This window comes from Neopsephotus bourkii, unplaced genomic scaffold (assembly GCF_033783945.1).
Source record: "Neopsephotus bourkii isolate Nb327-2 ecotype Australia unplaced genomic scaffold, CSIRO-AGI_Nbou_v1 NB_1511, whole genome shotgun sequence".
NCBI lineage: Eukaryota > Metazoa > Chordata > Aves > Psittaciformes > Psittacidae > Neopsephotus > Neopsephotus bourkii.
Genome location: NW_026901987.1, coordinates 1,331,751 through 1,357,660, shown reverse-complemented (window position 1 = coordinate 1,357,660; position 25,910 = coordinate 1,331,751). Strand labels below are relative to the sequence as shown.

The window sequence follows — 25,910 nt, the reverse complement described above, 5'->3', positions numbered from 1 at the left end:
TTTCCCAGTTTACTCATTGCTCTGATAAAGCAAAGGCTAACAACAAATTATGAAAGAATTTGGGATTATTTTTGTTGTGGTGGTTGTTATTTTCTGTAGGCATCTGGTAGCGGATGCATTATCCTTTCAGCCTCAGCTGTAAATTTCAAAATGATAACAGGGCAAATGCAAGCTACAGCTGCAAGTTCCAAATGTGGGCTTTCTCTACTGAAAAATACTTTTTCGCTGGGTGATTTCTTACTCGGAATCAGATATTTTAAAGTATTTTACCCCTTGAGAGTATTCTCTTAGAGTGTGTTTTTTCAATTAAATTGTATGCAAAAGTTGAATAGTGGAAGCTGTATTTGTCAATGCAGCTAGAAGCATGAATATGCTAATGATTATGTGAATAAGGACAAAGCTAGGGGGTTTTATATCAAAATGATCAATAATTCTATGCAAACAGTTGCAGGTTTAAGTGAAATATCATGTTACATTTTTACTGTTTGAAATATTTGACCATCAGGCTTTTGATGCATAGAAGAGGTAAATGCATTACTTTGAGTTGCACAGCCCATATTAAGACACAAATGTTATTTCTCAACTCCTTTCATACTTTTGCCCTTTACTGACTTTAATTTGAATAATTTAGTCAGTGGTCATTGAGTGAAGTTGCTCTATGTAAAGGAAATGGTGTAAAATTAGCAATCTAGAGCAAAATGTTGCTTATAAAATGGATTGTGATTTACTGAGTTCCGTATTTTGTATCTTTTATGACTGTGTGATAACTTCTACATCAAAGATTTTTTCAGACTTTAACAGCAACAGATTCTTCATGTCTACAGTAAATCGTAAATTGAAATTAATAGAGATGTTTTGGTTCTCCTAATTTTTTGCTATTACTTGTCACTTGTAGTTCTCTTTGGTTATTTGCTTTTCCTTAGGCAACTCATAATTTAACATGGAAGCATATCATCAATTCTCATAACTGTTGACTAACTGGTTTCATTAGTTTATTTAATTACATGTTTTTTCTCTGTTAAATGCACCTTGATGGATGTATTGACCTCCATATGGAATTCACAATCTTTGAAAATATAAACCAGAATATTCAAGATCCAAATTAATTCAGACAGTTGTTTGCAGTACTGTAGCTGTGTTACTGGGTTATGCTCTTGTTAGGGAGTCTGCCAAACGTGAGTTTGAATGATGCCCTGAAATATTTTTCTGTACATAGTTTCAATCTAAAGTCAGATTCAATCTTTTGCATGTTAAAGTGGTAGATGTGGTTTCTAATTTGGCCATGAATGTCTGTGATGTCCTTTTATTGGAACTGATTTTATTTCCTCTTTTGTTATGTCAAATTATCGTGGTTTCTTAGTATTTCCTTTTGGACAAAGGTATTTTCCTTGAATAGAACTGTAAGAATTCCCCTCTCTGAAACTTGCTTCAGCCTCAAGTGTTCTTTGGGAAAATGACAATTTGTTGAAGGCTTCTCTGTTGGCATTTCCCAAGCTCTAATGTTAAACCATCAATAAGCAGTTTACTAGCAAATGATTGCAGTAGTAGCGTAAAATCTGTTTTGATGTGCAGTCTTCTAAGTGAAATACTTCTCTATGCTAAAAAAGATTTCTTTTCCTTTTGTTCTACAGCTCCTGGAAGGAAGCTTTGCTAGAGAAGTTAGCCATGAAGTGGATGGATTAATATTTCAGCCTACAGGAGTAAGTAGCATAAACAAGGGTTTCTCTCCCTTCACTCTCAGATGAAATTCTCACTCTCCACCTCCACTCATCCTCCCATCTACTACCTAATCTTTCTTTTTTTTTTTTTCCTTTTTTTTAATCAGCATTATTTTGCAGTATTGGGTCTGATTTTTCCAGTTCCTTAAGCTACTTAAATTCAGTTGGTTTCAGTGTAATTTGTAGTCTGTGACTTCAGAATAATCCATGGTGGTAGTTTTCAGGAACCAGCTCATGGGTTTTTTTGCATGTGTACTATGAAGTGTCGCTAAATAAGGAAGGATTTTTCTGACTGCATGAGTTCTGTGAATTTTTCAAATGTTGACTTGAGATCTTTGAAAAGTTTTCTTTCTTAAGGATGTGCACATCAAAAATTTAGTAACATAGCGACTCATGCTGTTTTAGTTCAGGTAAGGCATGATGTAGTTCTGAGCTTTCTCTGACAGTATAAAGGTATATGACTGGCTAGGGAGAAGCCACCAGAAAAACTGCAGACTACCAGGAGAAGTAATGTAAATCGTTTTCAAGTAGAACGGGTGGCTTTAAAGGAAGTTAGTAGCTTGGCCTCATTGGAGCTGCTGCTCCTCTTGACTCATACAAGGGATACACTGCAGTGTTTCTGTGTATTGGCATAGATAGTGACTGTAACATCATCCATGTTGACTTCCCTTAGCTTATAAAACAAGGAATTGTTTCTGATTCACATATGACAGATATTGTTACCTTTACAGTCACTCACAGAAAACAGTTGTATTTAGTTTTCCAGATAAACCCATTTTTTCTGGTCTACTTCCTATATTGTAGGTGAATGCACTTCCATCTGGAAAAAAGACTAACCTCTCTACTCTATTGCAAGTTCTACACCAGCTAGCCACAAAGTAACTGAGCAATTATACCACATACAACCTTAGTTAGTTAGTTAGTTAGTTATTATAAATATATAGTTATTTCTAATTCAAAGCAAAACTACCAAGGTAAAGAAAATTCATACTTTCATAAGAAGTCCTGATTATGTCTTAGAATGTTGTTAGAATTTAAAACAATTGTAAAGACTTATTAGAACTACTTTCTTGACTATTAGAGCTACTACAACTAAATTTGAAATTACCTTTTCTAATTGAAATGAAATTACTGAAGAATGTGCCTCTTTGCTGACGTTACAGAAAATTAGTATCTGATATTTTCTGTTTCTGAAATTTGCATTTTCTGATTTAGCGTACTGAGAAATTTGTAACCCTACAAAATACTAATTTTCTTGCATAAATGCTTATGAAGTTTCTTCATCTTTAAAATACGGGCTATATTTGTTTAGTCTAATGTTCAAATTTCAATATTAGTTCAGGATTTATGGAATTCAAGTTTGTTGCATCTGTTATTAAACTGATTATCATGGATTAAGCAATGTGCAGTTTTCTCAATGGCTTTTGTAGTTGGGAAAATGTAAATCATATCTTTAAAGAAATGGTTCTATATCTATTAATTGGGAAATAATTATTAAAGCTGGTTAACTGAAAATGGTGAAGCTGATATAGATAGCTGATACTGCTTTTTTGTTTTATGTGGTATAGAGGACATAAATTAAAAGGTAACAATAGAAGGGCAGCAGAGTATAACAGTGCATAATGATCCCTTGAGGATACTAAGTGAACTGATTTTTCTTTTGGTATTATAGTTGCAGTTATATGTATGACATATTACACCTTTTCATAGAGATAGATAACTTGTTGGCTGTGGTAGAGATCTGAATTTTCATCATTGTGAGACCTTTGTAAAACCAGTTTGTCTCAAGTGAAGAGACCATGCATCTCCGGAAGAAAACAATTCTTAACAACCACTGTTATTGATGTGTTTTATCTTGCGGAAAAAGCGACAGGTAGAATTTATGCTGAGTTCTAGAAGATCAAGCAAATTTAAGAACATCTTCTGGGAGCTCTTGAAGTCTCGTGTGCATTTTGAGGAGAGGAAAACAAGTAGGCAGGAATTGGAGTGAAAACACAAAGAAGAATAAAGTGGCAGTGGAGGAGGATGAATGCAATTTACAGACCATTTACAGACAGGAAGGTTTTTTTGGGAAAAAATACCCACACTTTCCATACTTCTTACATTTAAAACAGAATTCAGAAGTGAACTATTTAATATAAAGAACATGGAGCTTATTAGTTCAGTCTGTTTGAAAGCGTTTTCTGTGTTTTGTGGGGTATTTTTTCCATTTATGTTGACACATTCCTTTGGTCTTAGATACATGTATCTAGACCTGAGTATATGGATATATTCCCCACTAGCTATAGGCGACACTTGTAAGTGGGGTCAACATAGATGGAGAAAGAATATTTTGCTGTTTTGAAGTTTGGTTTAATTCTGACTTACAGTAAAAATCAATATACCTCACATTATTTGTGAATAGGAATTACACTTTAGCTTCTAAGAGCTCTGGGTTTTCTCACTTTCCTTGTGGGTTCAAAGAGATTTGACATTAAGTGCCCGTAATCTGTTCAGTTTTGAGAAATTAGCAGTCTTTAATGAAAAGGGATTTGTTAAGAAGTTTTACTACTGAATCTAGGGTTTCAGTTAGCTACAGTAGGGTTTGTTTTTTTCTGTTAGTCTTCCTATCTAAGCTCCTATTCTGAATAGCAAAGTTCTTGTACTAAAGCAGAAATTGTTTTGCAGTGATTGGTGATGGTGAAACAACATTATGGAGCAAGGAGATGTTTTCTGCCTGTGCAAGTTAGTTTATTTTGCAAGGTCATGCAAACTGGACATTATTATTACTGATTCACCAGTTATCTGAGTTACATATGTTCGTTATTGTTCAGGGTATGCAAGTGCCTTAATTTCATAATGGCAATTAAAAGGCAGTGACTGAGGCCTCCCTTCATCTTTCCCTTTTCTTCCTTTTCAGAGACTGAAAGCTTTCACAGATGATGAGAAGAGCATGTTTAGTGAAAGCAATGGATGGTTTTGTCTCATTTATGAGTTAAGAATTCTTTGTAGGTGATGTGATATGTGCTGCATAGGCCCCCCCTATGTTGCTGTTGTGTTGCTTTTCCATGATGCTTCTTCTACCTGCATCATTTTCTGTTCATTTAAGGTGCTACTGATACAACTCCCGTAAGGCTAAGTCAACTCCATTCCATCTAATCAACTTTGTGATCCCTCTACATGTAACGGGTTGGCAGAGCAGGGGCTGAAGCTAAATGCTAATTAGAAGGAGTGAAACAGGCCAGCAGAAAATTTCATGGGCAGGGGTGTCAGCCTGGGATCATGCCCCAGACAATGAGTGAATTAGTTTGCAGGTAAAAGCCAAACACCTTACTCACAGATTCTGAGTGCTTGTGTAAAGATTGGAAGCTTTCAATGCTTTTTTTCTAAAAGGTTACTTCAAAATGCAAACAACTTCTTATATTTGCTTTAGAATGCTTGTAGTTTGCAGCCTGCATGTTTTTAAGGGAAATCTCAAAAATGGCCTCTTCTGGTAGCACAGTTGGCTTTCTGACCAATGCCCACTCATCAGAATGATTACTTTTGTTGTCTGCCTTGTATATCATACCTTTGCTAGGTAGCTCATACTGTCTAATTTTCATGCTAGCAATATCTTGATTTCTGACTTTCTTGCTGGCTATTATTTTGCCTTGCTTAGGAGCAGGATGTGGGAATTATTTTCTTACGTAAGCCACCTAAAAGAAGGCTCACTGGCCATCAGTTAGGATGGCCTATGGACAGTTTATGAGCATCCGTGGAAAGCTTGTATCAGAATTTATTCTCTTCCATCTTTTTGCCTCCTGGGCTCTGTGATGTTTTTGCATTGGCTAAGGCTGATTTCTGTTTAGTGCTTTTCTGTGCTATCATTTTGGATAAGGAATAAAGTCTAGTTTGGGGGTTTGGGATATTTCTGGTGAAGGAAGAAGGGCAGCTGCTGAGCTCTGTTCTTCTAAGATAAATGTTATTTTAAAGAATGGTGAATTATTTAACACATAACTCTCCGTATTGAATGCTAACATAAAGCTAAGCCTCTAAAATGAAAGGAGAATAATGAACAGGTTTTATTACTAACACTGCATGAGTTTTTAATATATCTTCCTTCCCCTGCCTTGGCAGACTTAGTCATGATCTGAAATGCTTGGTTGCCCATTAATTATTTGTGCTGTTCCCACTGCATAATAGACTGTGCTGTTGTCTGTCATTGTAAAAGTTCACCCCAAATCACTGAAGTTAACACTGAATGAAATATCTCCAAAAATCACCACCAAATAAAGTATCTCCAAAAGGCCATGTTTTGTTTCATTAAGCAGTGTCAATTCCTCCTAAATAATCCTGTATACTCAGTAAGCCTTTTCTTCCATAGTGTATGTTTTATCAAAACATACACTATGAATTTTTAAATGTAGACCAGGTCAGTTGCTGGCATGTTTCTGAAACTCAGGCACCATGTTTACCAGTGATGGGACATCAATTATTGTTAAATATTTCTATTTCAGTATCAAGGAGTGGCTTCAGATAGGTTCAGATATAGTCTAAATACCAAAGCTGACATATGAAGGCTTGGGAAGAATCATATGATAACACAGTTTTTTGATTCTAACAAATACAAAAGTTTCTGGATTTAACTTTCTAATCTTGTAGTGATTCATATAAGATTTGAAGGTAATGGAATAGACTAGACTATTTCAGTTGAAAGGGACCAACAGAGATCATCTGTTCCGATTGCCTGGCCGATTCAGGGCTGGCCAAAGGCTAAAGCATGTTGTTAAGGGAATTGTCCAAATGCCTCTTAAACACTGACAGGCTTGGGGCATTGACCACCTCTCTAGAAAGCCTGTTCCAGTGTTTGGCCACCTTCTCGGTAAAGGAATGTTGCCTAGTGATCAGTCTAAACCTCCCTAGACACAGCTTTCAATTATTCCCAAGCAGCCCATCAGTGGATACCAGGGAGAAGAGATTAGCACCTCAGTTCCTTAATACAGATACTAAGGCAACCTTATGTTTTTTCATTAGAGTTTTCAGCAAAAGGGAAGAGAATTTGGAGAGAATAATTTTCATCAGTCTTTGTGTTGACCTGTGTTACTGAAAACTTCCACGTGCCTTTAGAATATCTCTTTGCTAAATGTGATTTCTTCTGTAAGAGGAATGTTTATAACTGAATCAGTTAACTAGTCAGGGGTTGCAGTTGTCATATTATCATGCACTTTCTGTGCTGTTGTAGGTTTTCCTTTGACAGAGAACATGTCAATCTCCTGAAATGCCACTGAGTTTTACAACTCTTCTGCCTTTGGATAGTTGCTATATTCAATTTCCATGGCAATGTTTCTTGCAATTCATCTTTTAAATAGCTAGTCACATTTCAAATACACCATTCTCTCATATGCTTTATGAACATACTCAAATTTATCAGCAACACACAGTATTTGTTTGAGAGTTTTTGTGATTACACAAGTAAACTTTTGATAGAATCACAGAATGGTTAGGATTAGAAGGTACCTTTTGAGGTCATCTACTTCCAATCTCCTTGACATAGGCAGGGACACCTTTCACTAGATCAGGTTGCTCAAAGCCCTGTCCAAAATGGCCTTGAACACTACCACCAGTGGGGCAGCCACAACTTCCTAACCCAGGTGCAAGACATTGCCCTTGACCTTGCTCTTAGACTTCATGAAGCCTGTCAAGGTTCCTCTGGATCCCATCTCTTCCCTCCAGTGTACCATCAGCAACACACAGCTTGGTGTCATCAGCAAACTTGCTGGGGGTGCTCTCAGTCCCACTGTCCATGTTGCCTATGTTAAACAGCACCAGTCCCAATACCGGCACCTGAGAAATGACAGCTGTCATTGGTATCCACTTGGACATCAAGCCGTTGACAGAAACTTTTTGAGTGTGACCATCCTGCCAGTTCCTTACACACTGAGTAGTCCATCCATCAAATCCTTGTCTCTCCAGTTTAGAGATAAGGATGTTGTGCAAATGCTTTGCACAAGCCCAGGTAGATGTTGTCAATTGCTCTTCCCTTACTCACCAAGACTAACCCCGTCATAGGAGGCTAGCAAATTTGTCAGTCATGATTTGCCTCTGGTGAAGCCATGCTGGCTGTCATCAGTCACCTCGTTATTTTCAATGTGTCTTGGCATAGTTTCCAGGAGGATCTACTGTATGATTGTGCTGGGCACTGAGGTGAGACTGACTGGCCGATAGTTCCCTGGGTTTTTCTTTTTCCCTTTTTAAACATGGGGATTATGTTTCCCCTTTTCCAGTCAGCAGCAATGTCCCAAGACTGCCACAACTTCTCAAATATTATTTACAGTGGTTTACCCACTTCATCTGCCAGTTTCCTCAGGACCCACAGATGCACCTCATCAGATCTCATGGACTTCATATTCCTTAGATGTTCTCAAGCCTGATCTTTTGCAGTGGGCAGTTCTCCCAGTCCCTGCCTTTGCCTTCTGATACATGGGTGGTGTGGCTGGAGCTATTGGTGAAGACGAGGCAAAAAAGTCATTGAGTACCTCGATGTTCTCCATATCCTGGGTAATGAGGTCTCCTGTTTCCTTCCAGAGAAGACACGTTTTCCCTAGTCTTCCTTTTATCATCGATATACATAGAGAAGCTTTTCTTGTCCTTGATGTCCCTGGCCAAATTTAATTCTGTCAGGGCTTTAGTTTTCCTAATGTGGTCCCTGGCTGCTTGGACAATTTCTCTGTATTCCTCCCAGGCTACCTGTCCTTGCTTCCACCCTCTGTAGGCTTCCTTTTTGTGTTTGAGTTTGTTCAGGACCTTCCTGTTCATTCATGCAGGTCTCCAGGCATTCTTGCCTGACTTCCTTTTTGTTATACCAATACAAGTATGTCTTTGGTGTCTTGAGGGGATTTGATTTCTTTTTTTGAATATTAGAAAACTAGAAAATTAAGAAAAAAATAACAACAGAAATACTGACTTCCGATTTCCACTTGCTTTCTGAGGAGCTATTTCACACCTCTGGAAATTTGAACGTTTCTTACAGGTACAAACTCCTAGTGTCTGTATTTCACAAAATATAAAAGAGGGAGGGGAGGGGGGGAAGTTATTAGTGATTGTTAGTTCTGAATATAGTAAGGTAATAATGTAGGAAAAGCTTTTCTTGTTTAACTTTCTGCTATTGGTCCTCTAGAACATTTGGAGGTGCAGGTGTATGTGCTATTTGCCAGAATTGTTTAAGCTGACTTCCTTTTCATGTCTGAATAGGTGTCAGGGCCTTGAGTCTGATTTCCTAAGGAAAGTGTTTGTTCTAATTGGCGTGTTATCTCATTTGTTTGCTTATGACCTATACCATGTGACAATCACAGATTTCTCAGGCAATGAATTACATTTATGGGAGCTATCTAAATAGGTTCTTGAACTTATGTTGTGCCATTTAGTCATCCTGCCTGCCAATGGCATTAGGCAGGAAAGATCTTTCTTACATTTTACAGTATGTGTACTAGTCATCCTCAGGATTGTCAGTTGACATTAATATGGTGGTTTCTGTGCATGTGTTATTTAGGAGAAGAGAAAAATGCTTTTTCTGAGTGCTGCTGTTGTAAATGTTGGGGAAATAAAGATGTATTTTATATTAGGAGAGGCAGAGTCATCATCCATAAAGGCTTTCAAATGTGATTTTTGTGTACCTTCTTTGTCTTGAAGCTAGATGCCAAGGAGTTTGTTGAGAGCACTTGCTTTTGCGCTTCCAGCTATGTCAAATTGCATGTACTTTCTAGCTAAGTTAAATAAATAAATGCTAGGAATATATACTGTAAATGTGTTATTCAGGTGAGAATCAAAGCACTTGTTCAGTTTCTGCAAAACGTACCTGCTTTTAAGAGTGTAAGTCTGTATTCCAGAAATCACATTAAGTTGTATGTGTGGTAGATCGGCTTTGGAAAACAAATCTCTTCTATGGCTGCGTAGGGAGGTCTAGAGCAGTTCTGCTTTGAATCAGTGAGACCTCTTTACTGAATCATCTGAGTTGATTCAGATCTTGATGCTTAACGTAGGTTAATGAAGTGGTCAGCTGTCTCCATGGCAGTGTTCCTACTCATCCTAAATTTTACAGTAGTCTTTCCAGGACTGAGAGTTTGGTAGATCAGGAATACTTTGGAAAATGGAAGATATAGTGGAAATTATTTTGTCAACACTGTTTTTTTTCTTTGGATCCTGGAATAGCTATCAATAAACAGAATGCCTCTTGTATGGTTCCTCTATACTCTTTCTACCAAACGGAAAAGATTTAGGAAAAAAAGAACTGGAAGAACTATCTTCTTGTGATGATTTTCTCCCAGTACTGCTTCCTGTGCATGCCAGAACAAGACAGCCAGCAGTTCCTTCATAAAATATTCATATTTTTTATTAGTCAGGAGTGCAGTAGTAAAGCAAAAATAGTGGTTTGTGTGAGGATAAGGCAGAATGTTTAGCTAGATCTTCATCCTGCTGTTTTAGGGTAAGCAGTAGCCCAGCATTTGTGAAGTGACCTGTATACTCAAAGTTTGGGAAAGTATGGTTGCTTTCAGAGGGGTGATGACACTTGCGTTGTGGTATCTGGATGGTCAAAACAGCTAAAGACATTTTCTTTAAAAAGCAGAATTGTTTATTCTACATTACCCTCTTATTCATAGTTTGAAATGTTTAGTGGGTTATTGCTCTTATAAATAGCAAGTGTGAAAATGAATGATCAATATCACAAAAGGGTAACTGAATTTTGATAGTTATAGAAATGTCTGTTAGGTGCTAGAATGTATTATCAGATAAATCTTTGAAGGTAACTGTTTGGTGGCAACACATTTAAAGTAATCATATGCACTGTACTGTGCAGAACGTGCCTTGCAGGTATGCTCTGCAAGGCTTAGAACTTCCTGTGTAGTATTCTGTGTTGAGGAGGTACAACAGAACACAGTTGTGATAGTTCAATCTCATTTTGGCTGCCAGTAACTTTAGTTTCAGTTATAATTGCACTTCCTGTTCCATTTATCAGTTCTCCTAGTCTTTCTGACATTCTGAAAGGGAAAATGAGTAGAATTCTTAGCTGGAAATATCCCAGATTAACAAAATGCAGATGCGCTGTGCACTTTGAATTGTTTGTTAAAAAACCAGTACACTTGTTAAACCCTATGTAAAAGTTTTGACAAGCTTGAACTGACAAATAGTAGGTTGCTTCTTTCCAAACAGTGATCACTAGAAATCCCAAGAACATCTTGTATCTGTATATTCATCCAACCACTGAAACAAACATGTGTTTTATGAAACACAGAATTCTCTAGAGAGAACTTTTAACTTATGAGAGCAATTAAAATGTGTCTTAGGGACCTGTCAGACTGTGAATTGATGTGGCCATTGTTAAGGGAAAATATGGCTTGTTCTCCTGGTAATGAGGAAATAGAAAAATAGAAGAATAAAAGGTAATTCTGAGTAATTCTGGGAACATTCAACTGTTAAATAAATGTAAGCTGATCACAGGATCCAGTGCTCACAGGATGATGAAAGGTTTGTGATGTAGTTAACAAAAGAAGAGTTTCAAGGTTGCTCCTTTTGTCTTGATGTATAAAATGGAAAGTTCCAATTTTCTATCTAAATCTGTCCTACAAGATGTCTGTTGCATACTATGGTGAGCAAAAGTGAGGAAAAAACCCCAAAGTTTAGTTGGAGAAAAGAATGGCAGTGATCAGGTTTTGCTGCATTTTAGGCAGCATATTCTTTTGAAACAGTCCTAGCATCAGCTCAAGTCAAGCAAGTCAAATCCGTATTTGGCTTTTGGGGATTGTCTGGTTGTTTCTTTTACCATTACACAGCTGGCTTGAAGGCCAAATTCAAAAGAACAGTAGGTACAAGCGTTACTGCTCTGTGTGGTATTTACAGAAGAGTAAGAAAAAAACAGTATCGGTTTTAGGTAATACAGATTTTTCTGTTAGACAAATAAACATATATGTAATGGACCGTATCTATCAGGTATATTGTATTTCTGAAACCTTCAGGCCTTTTCAGAGCAGTAACATGTTTTTGGGAGAATGTTTTTAATTTTTTTGAAGGAGGATCAACAACACTCTCTAAAATACAGAGCACAGTACTATTTCCAGGTATTAAGACTGTAGAAAATAGACTTCTCTCTTCTGTTGATTAGGTATTCAAACAAAACTAAAGATTTCCTATGCAGTTCTTCGCATGAGGGATGTTGGTATAGGTGGTTTCTTTTTTTTTTTTTGCATTTTTCTACATCTTAAGTAATACAGTCATGATACTTTCATCATTTTTAGAGGATTTGGTTTAAACTTTACATTTCATTAAAACACTTGAACCGGTAAAGAACATGAGTGTACTTTTCATAATTTGCATATGAACCAGAACAGGCAAGTAGATTATTTTTGTGAATACTTGTTCACATTTTTGAAGACGTCTGCAGGGTAAGCTCTATTGTCTGTGCTTGTAAAAATATTACAGGAAATACATTTTTTACATGTTTTCACTGCTGACCCCTTTCAGTTTCTGGATTGAAGGGCAATGTAGCACCACATGCCTTGTGTCAGATCAGTGAAACAGCATTGGTGTGCACGTCAAAAAATAGACTGACATAGAATGAAATTGGGACAGTAGTTTTCATTGGAGTCATGAGTTGCATACAAATAGTTCACAAACAGAACGTAATTTGTCAAATAAATTGCTCATTGCAAGTTATTCCCATGGCTCTGATTGCTAACCACTAAGTTGATCTGACTCTGGAGAGCAGCTACAAGGCTGAGAAGAGTCTTCAGTTTTTTGGGGAATTTTGGTTGGAGGATTGTTTGATAAAATATTTAAAATTCTCTATAAAGGCATGTAACAAGAATTGCTTAGCTGCAATTAAAAATTGTACCTTTGTATTCTATAGTTCCTTCTGAGTGTTTCATGTGAGACACTATCACACATCTGACAATTCTTGCATGGAGTCAGATAATTTAATGGAAACCAGCTGTAATATAATTATTCTTTATGGTGCCATCAGCCTTTTGGTTTTTGTTTTTCTTCCTGAAAGGCAGTGTTACTCAGACCTGCTTTATCACAGTTAATCAATTTGCCCTTATGTTCAGCTTTAGCTTTGATACTGCATGCTTGTGAACTGTTAGTGGTTTTTAATAAATCTTTACCACTGCTAGATACATAGAATATTATGGAATAAATACCAAATGAAAACTGGAATTAGGCTAATACCATGTCTTGAAGCATGTTAGAAATTGGAGTGGTTAGCTACCATACCAAGGATGATGTTACCATGGAGAGAGCTTCTGTTTCCATGACATTTGCTTACACATTTTGCTAGGCCTTCAAAAGAAGTAGGGGTTTTGTCCTTTATCAGATTTGGTGGGTGTTGTTCCATTACTTCTGGAGCTCTGCAATATCTCACTGCAAACGTATATGAACTCATATTAATGGCGACTGGACTGGTCAGGAAAAAAGTGGAAGAGAAAAGTTATTAAAACTTTTAGCATGTAGAATGCAGGGATTTTTCATGATGTTTTTTGACCAGATGAGATATTCCAGCTAGATTTTAGCTGGATATATACAGCTCTGCTTGTATGCATTTTAAGTAATTAAAAAAGTCTACAGCTACTAAAGAAGGAGAGTTTTACTGGTTTTAGGGGGGGGAAAAAAAAGGTGTTTAGATGTATAGCTAAGGGCTTTATATTGTGAGATTTAAATCAAGTCACAATGTTTAAGAATGAGCTGTTGCCACTAGGGGTAAATCACAAAACCTGTTTTTTCTAAAGGTGAAAGATGTGCTTTTGAAATTTGAAAATCTTGGTAGCTAACCATAAAGGGGAATTTCTTCAGTACTTGTTATGTCAGTATCATGGTCATCTACAGGCAGCTCTTGAATTTCTTCTGCTTTAAAAATTCTGACCGCAGTCACATATAGTCACAACTCTTTTCTGCAAGACTGGACATACTTAAATATAGGTGGGTACGACCCCTGGGTGCTTGAATAGGAGTTTGGGAACAATACTAGTTGTTGATGTCCTGTTCTGTCCTGTACGAAGGGTACTGGGGAGGAGAAATGCAGGTAGTTAAACACGATTCAGTAGTATTATGCCACACCCCTACGACAAAATTCAGTTCCTAATGGACAGTTGTCTGTTCTGCTCTTCTGTTCTAATTATTTCAATGTGTCGGTTTGGTTTTTCTTCTTTTGTTTTAATGGTCTTTCTTCTTCCCACAGTGAAACTTTGATCCTTTGTCATACCTCCTTGGAGCAGAATATTCTGAAATATGTCCATTTGCAACACTTGTAACCACTTGAGTGGATACCCCTTTTAAATTATTTTTTTTAGAGGTTTATCCAATTTCACATTTTGAAAGCGCAAATACAACTATTCAACTGAGGGACAAATATTCCCAGAAGTCTGAAATCCTGAGAATTTTCTATTTAATGTAACTAAAATTTTAGTCCATCTATTTTAGTATTCTAGTAAGTGAGGAATGGTGTTTTACCTAATATCCTCCCTCAGCTTTCATCATAATCATTGTTATAGCTTTATTTTAGCCACAGTGTCTTTTATTTCCACTTGAACTGAATTTCTTGATCTTTCTGCCAAAACCGGTACCGCTGACTCCCCATCTGGTAAATACAAGGTTCATGATCTTTGTCTAGAATCATTTCGTTTCAACAAATAGCTTATTAAATGTTTTTTTTGGTTTAGGAAAGTCATGTTCTCCTTCTGTTGAGGTTGTACTATACGGCAGAAATTATTTTTACAAGACAGTTCATAAAAGAAGCATGGTACTTGGTGTCTTGGTGTCCAGAGAGGTGTAGCTCAACGTGAGTCTCTAATCCTTTTGGGAGTACCTGCTGATTTGACTCCAGGTAGACTTACTTATTCACTTTGTTGTCATCTCTGTGCCTCTTTTCTCCCGCTGCTGTAAGAATTGTTTTTTTAAGTATTCTGTTAAAGCTGTTTCACAAATAGGATGGTTCTTCACAGAAATCTAGTGTACTGTCTCAGAGTTCATAGTAGCGTGCTCATTATTAACTCTTTGCATTTTAGTAACATTTACATTGGAATGATAAACTCGTGTTATCTTGGAGGTGGGAGGAGATAGGTAAAATAAGTTCTGAATGTTGTCGCATTGCTTGAACCAATGATGATATTTTTTTTCTCCATGTCATTTGCAGTTGTGACAGAGATACTAAGTTTATGTTGTAGAGACTAAAGAAAGGGTTTTTGTCTCTTTATGACATTAGCAAAAAGGACTCATGGGAAACCAAGTAAGTTGAAAAAACTTCCAGAAGATTATCAGATATAAAAAAAAAAAGTTTCTTGTGAATTGGCTCAGGTTTGTCTTTCTTCTCCCAGAATTACCCACTCATTGCATATCAAACATACCAGTGTTCATTTGATGGATGGTGGTCAATTGGCTCCATGAGGAGCAATTCTCGTAAGAAATGCAATTCTTTTTAGATACATTCCACATTTGTTTGTGGAAAAGCTGTGCTTAGGACTCTTTCTGTGTCCTCTCTTTGCTTGTAGCAATGTTAAAAGCTGCCAAACCTGTTGACATTTGGTTTTGTGACTAGAGATTGTAATTTACCCCTTCCCTAATTCTTTACACCTTCAGGTTCTTGCTTGCTCAAAGCAGTTTAATGGTTGGTGTAATTAAAGTAGAGGAACTGTTTAAGAGAAGGGAAAGGAGAGAAAGTGACAAAGACTAGAAACTGTCTGAAGCCCTTCTGCCAGTAACAGAATGAAAGTTCCCTGCCAGCAGCAGAGAAGTTGGAAGAGGTTCTTCACAGCAGTTGCTCAATCCCAGCATTCAGACCAGAGGTTCTGTGTTGCATGTCCAATCAGCAGTTGAGTGGTCATGCTCTGTAGAAGGGGTGAAAAAATCTAATGTGGCTGAAACTATTGCTTTGTTCTCAGATTGGTTACAAGGCAAGATTAACAATCGGTATCAGAACCACTGCTTTTAATTGCAGAACGTTGCTCCCTGAGGAGGATGACAACTAATCTTTACAGTAACTGAAGTACTTTGAGTGACTTCTAAACACAACTTAAAGAGTTCTCTGCCCTTTACTTGCAGTGCTCAGAAAACAATTACCCCATTCAACTTAACCTGTTCTTACCCAGAGCCACTGACTTATTTGTTCCTAAGTCTGAACTATAAGGATTAATTCTTTGCAAGGAGTGGGGAGGACCCTTTTGTTTTCCCCCTTTGGCATGCTGTGTTTTTTCTTAGAGGAGTTTTTCCTTCTCATTATCCAAATTACTTTCCTGAAAATGCAGTTTTAAGTTGTGCTAGTCTTGTAGCAGACTGGAAAGAGAAAATACATACGAATTTTTTTTTCAATGTACTTTTTTTTCCCCTACTTTACTTTTCATTTCCAAGCTCATCAGCTTGCTGCTTGCAGAGTAAAAGTATTGTGAAGCACATGCTGAGTTTGACTGTTTGGATTTGCTGTCATGTTGTATGAGTGTTGTGAAACTAAGAATGTAAAATACGGAGTTTGCTGCTTTAATTTACATAGATAATGATGAATTTAATATGATGAAAACTCGTCATTTTATAATTTACGTATTAGAATGTATAGCTGAAAAGGCTAGCTTCTGTTGTTGCTTGTAAAATACCACAGGATTCAGCATACTGAGCAAGACTCATGAATATTTAATCCAAAGAGATTTGTAGCCCTGTAAAATGTAATAAGCTAGAGCTTAATGACAATTTCGTGTAACATACGTTTGGCAACATGTAGAAAGAATCCTGCAGGCAGTTCTGTGCATCATCTTTCATGCATCTCTGTTGAGCTCTAGGGACTTTTTAGCTCAGGAATTAGAAAAAGAAATTAGACTATGTCTGAGACCAGCATGCTGCAATTTCTTAGTTTGTACTTGTACATTTCTCCTTATGTTCAGATTAGCTTAAAGCTGTAGCCCACTGTTTGCCTTTCAGTGTAAGGCTTTGTTCTTTTTTCAAGATTGGCATCTCTCAAGAAGTATTTTGGAATAGATTTTTGCCTCTTTCTATTTGGGATTTGTAGTTTGCATTAATCTTTTGGAGCTCTAAGACATTTTGCTGAAATATTATTCCTGGTATAGTGATTATCATCATAGCTTAAGAAAAATGCCAACAAAACCAATAGTATGATGAAATCTTAAATTTACAAGTTTTAGCTGCTGCAAATGTGGTCTCTAATACTGATAAATTACCCAGCTTCTAAATCATGTTATTGTACTGAGTCAGCTAAGAGCACTGCTGCTCGCTTCATGGAGATTCCTTTGTTACACTGGGGATGCTTTTGCCGTCAGACTTCAAGCACTGAATACTTCCTGCTGATCCAACCCAACTTTTGTGATATTTCTAGGAGCCTTTGATCACAAACTAGCCATCCACAAAGGAATAAGTCCTCTGAGAGACTGACTTCCCTCTCACTCTGGTGTAAATTCAATTGACTGCACTTAAGCTTGAGTAGGGACAGAGGTAGTAAAAATGAAAGGAAGGAAGATGAGGAGAGATTAGGGCTGTTGGGCTTTGAGAAATGAGAGAAGATTTAGGCTGATATATACAAAGTTTTAAACACTAGAGATGTAAACAGTAAGGTTCACAAAAAAGTGATATAATGAAGCAACTGAACAAACCAAAACCACAAAAAACAAGTAAAGGAGAAGGGCCAGGAGTGCTGCTGTATTATCTTGGTTGTCCCAGCGGTTTATTTCAGACACCCTTCATCCTTTGTCAGCAGCTTCTGTAGCTGTGAATTAAGAGGTAATGTCCTAAACAGCCCTCCAGAGATGAATTTGGGTAGAGTCATGTTAAATATGCAGTGGAAAGAGAACATCAGCGTGAATATTGGTTGTGCACGCAGAACGCATCAGCCGAGTATTGCTATGGTATCTGGCAATACAGTTGTCCAAGGGTTTTTCTAATTTGTTTTCTAAATTTCAAGTAGTGCTGACTAAAAATAATACAAATTAGTTAAAAAATAAAATGGAATTAAAATTGCTTCTGCCTTTCATAGTTAGTGCTGTGGCTTGTCATTGTAAACATTACATTTGTTAGCTATATTAATACCTAATTAGTTCTGAAAGACTAGCAGAAAAAACAGCATTAGTAGTTTCAAATGTTCTTATTTAAGGTATGTTTGAAACTTTCAGATAAGTAGTAATATACTGACTTGAAGGGTATCTGAATCTGAAAATACAGAGCAGAGTATGATCTAGTACTTGTGAAGGAAATTCGTAAGTAGTATACATAACCAGTGAGGAGCAAGTGCCGTGTTTACCTGTTTAGGTATATAAACGTGTAAAGCTTCAGATAATCATCTTCCTCCATTTGCCACATAGGAAACAGATGCTTATTGGAGAACTGCTTTATTAAACACCTAGAACTCCATGTCTCTGTTATGCCTAACTTAGACTGTGTTTCACCCACAGCCTTCCATGATTATGGCCTTCTCAAAAATAAAAGTAAACCTAATCTTTGGGTACAATACCAAGCTAACTCCTCTAGTTTTTAGCAGTGATGGTGTTGATATCTTCAGGAAGAAAAGGGTTTCCTGATCACTTAAGAGGAAGAGGCTGATTGTTTTGGGGGAAAAGTTGGATGGAAATGAAGAAAGACTGACATTACTGATATATTTCATAGGGTCTTTGGGAGATAAAGGTGAAACTGTCATTTAGCCTAACTGTGACCAATCTTTCTGGACAGTTGTTTTAGGCTATGTAGCTTCTTACCTCTGGGTTTGTTTCTGGAGGGGGGGGGTGGTGGTGGTGGTGAATTAACTGTATGACTGATGAAAAATTATGTAGACTTGATCTTTTCCATTATTTTAATTTATACTTATGGCTGCTAGTGAGTTGTGAAGTTTAGTTTTAAAGAAAATTTCATTTGGAAAAATAAATGTGATAGTATTCTGTAGTCATTTTGGCATCCAGGTCACATTTTACAATGTGGTTATGAACTGAGGCCATCTCAGTTCAAGTTAGTGATACAAAGTGAGATAAAGAGAATGAAATAAAGCAACAGAAGGCAAATTGAAGTTTCTTGATTGTTTTTATTATTGTGTTCATTTCTCCTGAAGACTTACACAGCATATATTTAATGAGGTTATAAATACTAGATGGTGAAAAATAAGAAAATTGCAGAATAATCAATACAAAATAATCAATATAAATTTCATATCTTAAGTAGCAACCTTGAACCACCAGGCTACAACTCTGTTGTCAGGACATTTATTTTGTCACAAAGGTAGAAGTATGTAGCTTTTTAATGGTTAACATTTGCCAAGAGCAGAATTTGGAGTTGAAGGCATGTACCATTTAGTCGACTGTGGATCATGTGTATATTAGCCGACAGTTGGAAAGCATTTACTTTTCTGGTTTTGCTTCAGACCACAGGTTGGAGTTTTTAGTTACAGATCATAATATTAAGTGAAGGGACAAATACAAGCAGAACTGACTGAGAAATAGGTTGCTGCTTACAGTAATGTGTGAGGGGCTGTGGTTACGAAAGAGTGATGAGTAATTTTGTGGTGGCTACACTCTGATTGCTATAATCACTGATTTTTGAATGTGAACTGACCTCATTTATCAAATATTAATAGGATTAATATGTAAATGACATTAGTGATAAAGAAAAATCCTTATATTTTTCTCCTTGCTTGATGAAATATTGAGAAAAGCTATTAGTGTAGTTGTGAAATAAGGTGTTTAATGAAGCTGGAGGTATAAAGCTAAATGAAAGTGCAAGAGTAGAAGGCATTTAGCCCAATAATTACCAAAGAAGTCCAGTATAAATATTGCATTATCTTGAAGTTCAGAGCTACTTTCGGAAAAAGCAATTGAAAAAAACCTATTAAAATATTAACAGATTAATTTCTGCGTACAGGTTAACCTTCTAAACCTGATTTTCATTCAAATGTTAAAATCCTTAGTATAAAACATAGTTGAATGCTATTTAAATGAGTACATATTAGTAGTTTGTTTTACTTTTCAGTCTGCAATGGCAGTTAAGCTTAATATTTCAGAAATCATTTTGGTTATATCCCTTTTCTTTCTACTTCATATAGCTTCAAGTCACATTTTCATCAGATACAAATTGTGGTACAATAATATTTTCACAATAAAACCTGCTACTTCTGGCTAACCAGTACTAATGTTTTAATGTATTAAAAACTATCATTCCTACTCAGTCCTTTAACTCACTAAAGGAAACATTTCTGGAATACACTAAAGTTGAATCTTGAGAACACGCGTTAATTTTAATTTTTCCTTATTTCACGTTTTAAAGTGGAAGAATGGAAGAACTGGCACAAATTTGACTATATGGAGTTAAAGCAGCATGGTGACTTTGCTGTCAAGTAATGAGCTGTTGAGCACTTTATTATTAGGAGTGGGCTATGTCATCCTTTTGACTTAATTGTGGACCCTAAATGATTTGAGCTTAGCCGAGGAACCTCTCTTTTCCCTGTCTTTTCAAGCCTTTTCAAGATTTGCTTTCCATGGTGTGACAACATTACGTTGCATAATGCTTGGAATTCACTAGCAATCTTACTTTCAAGCTGATAAAATATTTATTGACCACCAGCAAGTCTCTGTATTCTGATCAAATTGCTGAACCAGGGAAAAAGCTAATATTTAGTGAGGACTGCAGCTCTTTGATTATTCAGGTGGTTTGAATCAGTAATATAGAATACTAGGTATAAAAAGCAGCATTTATTAGTTTCTTTAATTTTTAGTGAAAGGAGGTTTTTTGAGAGGGAGGAATTTGCTTGCCTTTTTTTTTTTTTTTGGCCAACTTTTAGCCTGAGCATAATGGCCATCTGTCTATAGTTAAACAAAGGTTGTGCTACTTGATTCAAGGTTTGTAAGGGTGAAGTGGTCTAGCATTTGGGTCATGTTTTGGAATGGTATGAACTTTGGAGCCATTTTGTGTTCTTATGCATTTTCTATTCACTGTTCAGATTCTTCTGTTTTCTTTCAACTATGAAAATGCCTTTTGCAAATGCCAAATGTTTGGAAAGTACTGGCATTTACTAAGGGGTTTCTCTTAGCCTCTTCACTTTTAGGAGTACTTAAAAAGGATCGTATCTCCCCATCTTTCCTTTATAAATATAGGGACAACTAGTGCTGCCTGCTTCTAAATTTCAAGAGTTTTTATAGAAATTATGTCAAACATTTACATGAAAGAAATCAGTACTGGGTATATCTGTTTTGTTTTCCTAAAGAATAAAGGAATCCTCCAGTCATGTTGGATACACTGAGTGCCATTGAAGAGATTTCATTATAGCAGCTTTTAGCGGAACCTGTACAGTCAGATTAAATACAACACATACTTCCCTTGCTGACCTGCATTTGTCAGTTTCATCTAATGCATTCACTGGTGGAAATTTCTTAGATGCTTCTGGATTCTTGAAACTCTCCAAGCTTGATGAGCCAATATTGTTTATATCTCAGCTTTAGCATCTTGTTGTTTTACTACCACCTTATAATCATTTTGTCCTGCTTCTAAATGAGTATTTTATGCACCCAAGTACATTTCTTAACCTTCAGATATAATGAGCACTTAAACATTTTTCTCAGTAGCAATTGCTTAATACAGTTCTATAGGCTTCCAAGACCTGCATATAAATATTTTTTTCCTGTGTGGTCAATAACATGAGGGGTTTTTGTTTTGTTTTGCTTTTAATTAAAAGGCATTTTAGAAATCTGAGTAAGTTGTCTCAACTGGTTTCACAGGTATCAAACGTTTTGTTAATATGACTGAGTTTCTCCAAACTCTTCATAGGAAAAACACTTTCTCTCTGGAGCAGTCACAGTTATGTTTCTAATTCGAAATGTTTCAAAAAGTTCTTGTCTTGAACAGTCATGGCTAGCTCACATTGGTCCATTCAGCTCTAAACGATATTTTCTAAGCTGCAGGATTATGGTGTAGAACTGGATTTTAGTGAGGCTGGGTTTTTTTTCTCTGCGATTCAGCTGTTTCTTTGTGAACCTGGTTTGGGGTGTTTGAATGTACAGAGTGAATGGCCGGATGGTACTTTGTGGGCAGTACAGTGTTTGTCCTAGGAAGGAGAAGATGGGCAAGGGCAGGAATGGATGACAGTGATGATGGGGAAGGTGATGGTTATTTCCAGCTACTTCAAGAGTGAAGCCAGCTCAAAACTAATGTGACCAGTATCTGTGGGATGCCCAGGGACCTTTTCACATGCTCAGACCCCAGTGAGAGACTTTCTAAGAGTTCACTTTCTGATTCTGAGGCGTGTGGAATGTATTTGGCAAATATTGACCTCTATAAAGATTTTGGTGTGTGATGATCAGTTTGGGAAGCTCTGATGTATTTTAAATAACAACCAAATATGATGGTTTTGTGCAAAAGTAAGCAATAATATTTTTCCTTTACTGTGTAATAATATTTGGTCTGTCTCACTACATGCTGCTGTCCTGATGTTTTTATTCCCTTGTCTACTCCAGATCAGTGGATTAATTTAGTCACTACTTCAGTGCATCAGCCTCTGTAATCATGCACCCTGTTGTTTGAACCTGGAGGCTTTTATTCTTGGACTTTATTCTCCTTTGTCTCCTAGGTCATTAACATGTGAGGTAACTTTCCTTATGCATATGGTGGATAATCTCTGAAGCTGATTCTCTGATCACTTATGATAGCCACCAAACACCATAAATACTATAGTGTACAACATAGTTTGCCTTCACCTGCAAGGATGTGAGTTACGAATGAGTCCACTAGTCTCAAAGCAGTCTTCTGAAATAACCTCTTCTGTCAGACTGCAGTAAGAAAAACTGGACTTTCTGCTCCTCAGCCAGGGAGTGCTGTGGGCCTGTGATCAGACTAGTATATCTCTTTCTTCCAGTTCTCAATGCCCTGCTCAATATATAACAAGAATTGGCATTAATCGCATTTACCTATCAGTGACCAAGACACTTCTGGTGCCAGATTTCCTTTTGCTTAGCCTTTTTACCAGACAAAGGAAGTAGAATACATAGGGAAGAGCATGGGGTATTACATGGTGGTGTATGGGGAGAATGCAAATTGTTTGTGTGGGTGCTTTGAGGAACAGGAGTTGGAACTGAAGAGGAAAGCTAGAAGGAGCAGAAGGCAGAACGCTTCAAGAAGTTTAGAGTCACAAGTTAGATGCTGATGGGATAGCTTATTTTCTCAAGTAGCTTTTAGTGTCTTGTATGGTTTTTTGGGGGGTTGGATTTGTGTTGTTTTATTTGGTTTGTTGGGGTTTTTTTGTGACAGATGAATTATTTTATGACTAAGGGTTTTAATGGTAGGGTTTTGAATTTTTTTGTGTCAGTGTGCATGGTCATGTTACTTTTTCGAACTTTTTCTGCAAACTTACTTATTTTTACAAAAGATCAGGTGTGTAGGCTAACCTGGATGGTCTTATGATGATGCTTGAATGCAGCCAAATGTGGGCTGTATATCTCCGAGCAAATACATTAAATCCCAGCTAAAGGTGTGAATATGAAAGAAGTATTTCAGCTAGTTATCAACACCTTTCTGTGCAGTGCAAAAGAAAACAAAGGCCAGATACACTTTGTTTTGTATACTGCTCTATGCATAAGCAGCGAAAATTGGAAGAGTAGATTCTGTTCTGTTGCCTACACTTATGAAGGCTTTTGTGAAATTACTCTATGAAGAAGTGTACATTAGCCAACTGAAAAATTACCCATGCAGTGAGACTCAGACTTAGTAATTTTATCTTAAAAAAGGGGAGTAATTATATGAAGAGCTGGGTTTACTCTAAACTAAGGCATTAACAAGATTCAGTGTTGAAATAAGCATACATTCTTTAGCACAAGTGTAATAAGTGGCCATTGTAACCTCCCTAGATATATGCTGTGGTTTCTTCATCACTTGGTATCTTTCATGAAGGTGTGCTGTAATTTGAATATGAATTATAAGCTTGATATAAACATTACTGGAGTTTGTATAAGAATTATAAGCTTGGTTCAAACATTAGTGTTTGAATTTCTTAGTCCTGTATGCAGCAGAGCTGCTTCCATAAGCCTGCTAATGGTTTCTAGTCTTAAAAACCTATGAACGTACAGTTGAGTCAATGATTGCCTTTCATCTTGTGGTTTCTTAATCCATTTTTTCACGTAATCTGTCAACAGTGTTAGCAACTTCTGCTTCTCCAGCTCATCTCTCTATAAGGACTAGCGTGAAATCATTTATTATAATCGATCCTTTTGGTTCTTTAAAATGATCCAGGGTCTGTGGTGCAAGAAAATAAAAACACATTTTGGGTAATCGTTCTGTCTTTATGTTTACACAGCTGAATGCTATCAGATTGGGTAGGGCAGCAGCTGCCCTGTGGATAGTAAGAGGCCTCAGAATTAAGTAGAGCTCTTCAGAGAAAGTATTTAACCATTGTTTTGAGCTGGAAAGAGGAGTAAATTTGTTGTTAACATAGGTTTTGCTGTAGTTAACTTTTTGCTTTCAAGTGAAAGCTTTAGTATCATGTTGAATGTGAAGTTGCTTGCAAAGTTTAATTAAACCAGAAGAATATTGGTAATGGAAACGGGTGCATTTTACAACAGAAGAAGTATTTCTTCCTGTTTGTGAGCCTGAGGCTTCTTGAGTGTTTTTAAAATGCTTTTAGTGTCTTCATTCTGGTAAGTCAGTCTAACTAAATATCAGAATATAATTTTTGTAATGACTGAAATTTTTTCTTGGTGTTAAAATATGAAATAGTACGGTTAAAATTACTAATGATTGATATGTTCAAGGATACTTAATTGCAATTTATTGTATTTTCAGTGTGGTTAAATTCTTGTGTTATTTGCCACGTGGCAAATTATGTTTGATGATTTAAAAGAATTGCATTAGATTCCCAGTAGCTGGTTAACTCCATCCCTTCCTACCCCATCTACCGTCACTCCCTGGTGGTACTCAAACTACCATTCCTCTTGGGCAAGCATGGTTATTCAGACAAATCCTCCCTGAGCCTTCTGTGCCCTTTTTTAAATCTTCTTTCTGAATTGGTGTCTGCCAGCAGCTCCCACCTTAGCAAGCCCTCAGGATACCTTTCAGGGCAAGATCTGACTAGTTTACTGAGGGTAATTTATAGCTGACAAGTAGCACCACTGTAATGTTTGGAAGGAAAGAAAGAGCTGAGTTACTTGCTAGTTTCCTGTCATTTGGAGGTGGAAGGAGCAAAGGAAGATGTGGAGGAAGGGAAATGAAAGGTGGCTTGTGTTATCTGCTGCAGCACTTCAGGAGGATGATATTTAATAAGGGTTACAGAGGTAAAGCTGGCTGATTATGCTTTGTAGGATAGTAAGGCACCCTTGTCAAGGAAACTTTCCCTTCCTCCTCTAGATGAGGCACGAAATTCTCTCTTGGTCATCCCACCACCTCTTCCTTTTCAGTCGCAAGGAGAAATGAACCATTTGTTTTGTCTAGACTTTCAGCTGAAGTAACTCAGTCTTCCAGGTGGGTGTCTTCATGGTGAGTCAGCACCACCCCACAGCCCAGTCTGCCTGCCCAGAATTCAGTCCCAGAAACTAACCTCGCTCTTCCTCGTACAAAATTGTAAGCAGGAAAGTCTATCCCGTGTGAAAGCAGCTGTTTGGAGTGAAACTACATCTGCATTATGGGCTGCTAACCTCCCTGCTGTCCAGGCTTTCTGCTGAACTACCCACTGAATACAAATGCCGATAAGACACATGGTTTTAGGCAAAACTAAAGCCTGTGTGGGAAGAATATCTGCAACTAACAAGAAACGTGTCAGCAAACGTTCAGATAACAGAACTTTGTTTTCCAAGTGACAGCCTTTCTCTTCAGCTAGGGAGAAGGAAAAGAAGAGTTGCCCCTCTATGGACAGTTATGGAGGAAGGGGGCAAGTAGACTTAGTACTTTTGGGACAGGGCAGAAGATTGGGGTTCTACATGACCAACAACCCATCATTTTGCCCTGCAGTGCTAAAATGACCCATCAGGGTCTTACCAAAAAACCCTACCTATGGCTTGAGTGGACCCATTTCAGCCTTGGAGTTGACTATGAGGTTCAGAATTGATGAGATTAGCAACCTAAGAGACATGCCAACAGATGTGCTTTTTGTTGGGGTGTTTTCAGTGATGGGTCTGAATCCCAGGGTGTTGGATGTGCAGCTGAGTTTTAGGGTTATTTCTGTGCCCTTGCCTGAAGTTCAAGATCTCCATAATAGGGGTACATTTGCCATGCTACTTGTGACATGTCTGTCAT

The 25,910-nt window shown here is 37.2% G+C and overlaps 1 protein-coding gene across 2 annotated transcripts in view; it reads left to right on the top strand.

The window, feature by feature from the left end:
- The window catches only part of RNGTT (RNA guanylyltransferase and 5'-phosphatase), a 184,261-nt gene that overhangs the window by 89,725 nt on the left and 68,626 nt on the right, over positions 1 to 25,910 (top strand). For both annotated transcript variants that reach the window (XM_061369796.1, XM_061369798.1), the window contains exon 12: positions 1,632 to 1,700. In XM_061369796.1, coding sequence (XP_061225780.1) covers positions 1,632 to 1,700 — 69 coding nt within the window. The remainder of the gene's footprint in view (positions 1 to 1,631; positions 1,701 to 25,910) is intronic.